The sequence below is a fragment of the Erpetoichthys calabaricus genome, chromosome 4 (genome assembly GCF_900747795.2).
Source record: "Erpetoichthys calabaricus chromosome 4, fErpCal1.3, whole genome shotgun sequence".
NCBI lineage: Eukaryota > Metazoa > Chordata > Cladistia > Polypteriformes > Polypteridae > Erpetoichthys > Erpetoichthys calabaricus.
Genome location: NC_041397.2, coordinates 917,609 through 921,654, shown reverse-complemented (window position 1 = coordinate 921,654; position 4,046 = coordinate 917,609). Strand labels below are relative to the sequence as shown.

The 4,046-nt window shown below is 55.9% G+C and overlaps 1 protein-coding gene across 1 annotated transcript; it reads left to right on the top strand.

The window, feature by feature from the left end:
• The first annotated feature begins 805 nt into the window (after window positions 1-805).
• Window positions 806-2,277, top strand: cldn34a (claudin 34a). The gene has a single exon (XM_028790500.2). It carries the CDS (start codon window positions 1,287-1,289, stop codon window positions 2,082-2,084), a length of 798 nt encoding a protein of 265 aa, XP_028646333.1. The 5' UTR covers window positions 806-1,286; the 3' UTR covers window positions 2,085-2,277.
• The last annotated feature ends 1,769 nt before the right edge of the window (window positions 2,278-4,046 follow it).

The following is a 4,046-nucleotide window of genomic DNA, read 5'->3' as shown; positions in this document are numbered from 1 at the left end:
ATGTGTCTTATACCTAACCCTCTGGTTCTTAGGCCTTAGGCAGGACCTTCATCACACGCTCATTTCTTATATAGCGCCTTGACCCTTAGCGTCACAGTCAGCTCTTGGCCAGCCTGTCATCCTCACTCCCTTCCGGCGGTCCTTCTGACTCCACCGCACACTCACTGACCGTCACCCGTCACCATCTCGCACTTTGCCCTGGTGTATAGCGCCCTGCCAACCCCTGGCCTGCCCTTCCTTTGACACCATTAAGCTGTTCCTTTGTACCCCACACTGCGCCCCTTTGCTCTCAGAGGGTCCCTGCAGTAGAGCACAGACACTGAAGGTGCTGCTGGCCGCGTGCCACCCTACAAGTCCCAACAGGAGGGCACGGGCACAGAGGGGCAGAGCAGAGTGGATCCTTGAAGACGGATATAAAAAAACGACACGTAACCAAGTGGAGTAAAAAAAATCAACAGGAAAGAAAAAAAAAGAAAACCAAACGTTACAAAAACGAGGCCCAGCGCCCCGTGGGCAGGCCTTGGCACAGAGGAGGGCAACAGGGGGGTTCAATCAATGATCAGGATGTGGGCCGGGACACACAGAGATGAGCCTCAGCTGACCCGTCACCCTCCAAACCACCCGATACCCAGCATGACGTGACGCTTACTTTGCTGGCCCCGATGCCCCCCTCAGGGACGTGTCGTAGTGACACTGCTGTCCCCTTTTGACTCCCAGACTCCTGCGATGCCAGCGACACATCGAAGTGACCTCGCCCTGCAGATGCCCTCCTGCCCTGCAGAGTGAGTGGGCTCTTTGTCCCACGAGTAGCGCGCTGGCAGCCCCTCTGTTTACTTGTTGACTTCGTGAAGGCGCCAATAGCATCGGGTGGTCCGAGAGAGGAAGGCTGCGCCCTCGGGGTTTCCTGATGGCCTCCTAATGACGGGGCTGGCTGCTCGGGGACTCGCTGGCTCGTGTCACATAAACATCTCTAAGAAAACAAACACGCGGTGACACCCACGGGACAGGAGGCGCTCGCTGATGAAGGACTCGCCGCCGTGCAGTGAAATGCGGCTAAGCTGGTCGGGCGACTCTCCTGACTCGTGCCACCTGCTTTGTCTCTTTACAGACCTCCTGTGGCGCTGAAGAACCTGATCCTGGCGTGAAAATGGACTCCACGTCCTTTGTGTGCCGGGTCTCCTGGTTACAGCAGACACAAAACAAGATGACAAGTGACAGAGGCTGAGGGACTCGCGGCCGACTGCACAACGCGATGCCTTTTGGACAGCGGCTGGCACGAGTTGGCCATGGCGTACCTGGCAGACACTGCTAATCTGCAGATCGCCGCCTTCTGGCTGGGCACGGTGGGCTGGATTTTGTCAGCGATCGCGACAGGGCTCATCGAGTGGCGAGTGTGGTACATACCCGACAACAGCGTCATTACCTCTGGCATGGCCTGGGTGGGCATATGGCGAGTGTGCTTCTTCAGTGACCAACTGGTGTCATCGGAGTACCGCGTCATGTTTTGTCAAAGCTTCAGTGTTCTGGACAGCTTCGTCCCTGTGGAGGTTTATGTGGCGCAGGCTCTTATGATTGTGGCCATCATGTCTGGGGCTGCTGGCAAAGTGGCATCCATATGCGCCTTCCGCAGCATCTTCTTCGGACTGATGGACGTCAGGCTCATCCGGATCGCCTTCTCACTTGGCGGGACCCTCTACATGTTTGCCAGCGTCTGCGTTGTGGTTGCTGTGGGCTGGAATCTCAACTCTGTGGCCACCAACCAAAGCATTGCCTTTCCTGCCAGTTACTACATGCCCGCCAGCCCGTCGTCACAAGAGCCTGGCGCTGCCATCGGCGTTGGCCTCACCTCCTCCATCCTTCTGATGTTCAGTGGCATCGTCTTCCTCACCTACAGGCTGCCACACTCAAGGCAGGTCAAGGTCTTCCCCACCTACCACAGTACGGAGAGCCTGGACTGCGTCAGCGTCGGCTCCAGTGGCACCTTCTACTCGAGGAGCCTGGCATCAGCTGGCAGCGCTAGACGCTCGGCCACGTTGGCCTACGAGAGGGACAATCCTGCATTTCAGTCTCACGAACATTTGTGACGGTCGCCTGGGCAAGGAGAAGACCGACAGAAGTGAAGCTTTGACAAATGTGTCCTCGGAGGTCCTTGAAGAGGACAGACTGGCGAGTGAGCGGTGGCCTCGTGTCACCACTAATGACGGTGCAAAGATGAGAGACACCTCAGACCCGACCTTACTGTATGTGCACCTGAAGAGAAGACCACCACCCAATGACTCTCCTGCGCTGGGTCTGTTTACTAAGCACTGGCGCCCCCTACAGGCAGTGGGACGATGAGGCGTGTGGGAGGAGCCTGCGCTTTGAGACCTGCACTAGCGCCACCTCCATGCCAGGTGTGTGTGAGGGTGAGGGTGGGTGAAAGGTGAGGGTGGCTGGCTGGCTGGGTGGGTGTGACTGCTTCCTGTCCCCTATGGGCGGGAGTGTGTGGACCCCAGATGTGAGTGTGGACGTGTCCTGTCACAGGCTGGTGCCCCATTCCTGCCCGGTGTGTGAAGATGTGTCTGTAATGTCCTGGTGCCCGCAGCTATGGGCACCACTTGTTTTCCAGAGCATCTCATAGTTTATGAGCCGATGATGGATTAGGGCAAGTGAGGGCACAGCAACAGATTCAGGTGCAAAGTGCAAAGGCGTCTTTATTGTCACAAAAAGTGTCATTTAAAAAGGGTCTTCACTAAATAATCCATAAAAATGGCTTAAAATAAAATGGCTCTAAAACACCGAAATAAAACAAGTCAGTCGCACCTCCTCACTGTCAGCTCCTCTGGGCACTAAGATGCCCACCAGTGGTGAGGCGCCCCCAGACGTGGCCTCAGTGGCTCTCGCTACGTTGTCACCTCCTTCGGTACCAGCAGAGCCCTAATGTGCCCTCAGTGTGGCACCCCTCCTGACCTCCCGGAGACTTCACCAAAGCCCTTGCAGACACCTGTGCTCTTTCACCCGTGCCACTTCTCTCCTTTTCTTTCCTGATTGCCCTCTTTGGCACCTCAGCCTTCTCCATTGAGTCAGTCCTCTGATACCCAGGAGTGCAGCTGTGGCACTTGGCCATCCTCCATCCATCCATGAACTACCAGATGCTCAGGATCATAAGTGGTGCCCCTGGCTGCGGGCACCAGAGCATCACAGTGTCCTTTTGTGGGCTGGCACCACCTAAACCCTCCAGTCTGTGCTTTGTATGTGCTGCAATGACCTGGCGCCACCTACTGGCCTCCTGTACTAAGAGTGTATGTGCCTAGTCATGTGCTGGTGCCCCCTACAGGCCTGGTGTAAGTGACAGTGGCATCACGTGTCTTCTGTGATGTAAAGGACCCTGTGCTTTGTGATGGCCGTACACTGGCGCCACCTACAGGCCAGGTGTGAGTTTGTATGAGTGAATCCCCACCCTAAAATGATGGTGTGTGTGTGTGTGTGTGTGTTGGTGTCCTGCCTGCTATGGGCCTTTTAGGAGTAAACGTAGGAGAGGGCACACCCTGCAGGGCTGGGGTGGGCAAGAGTGTGCCCTTTAATAGACTGGTGCCCTCCAAATGCATGTGAGTGTGAATGTGTTCAGTCATATGCTGGTGCCCCATTCTGGTCTGCTGTGTGAATTTGTGGACTGGCACCTCCTATGGACCAGTGAGTGTGCCCTACAGTGGACTGGTGCCTCCTATACCCTCATGTCAGTGTTTTTTCGGTGTATATTATGATGAACAGGTGCCACCTACCATCACCCTGTGACTGTGCCAGTGTGCACGTGATTTGTCCTGGACTGGTGCCCTCTAGGTAGCTGATGGCCTAGATGGCACTGTGTAAGGCTGTGGCTGTACCCTGAGACTGACTGGCACCTCCTACAAGACTGGCGTGAGTGGGCATGCTCTGTGACAGACTGGCCTGGCACTTCACTCGGAGACCCCCATCCACTGCCCAGCCCCTCCCTGACGCTGTGGTCATGTGAAGTTCCTAATGATGGGTGTGAGTTCTAAAAGCGCAAGAGAATAAAGTGATGGAGT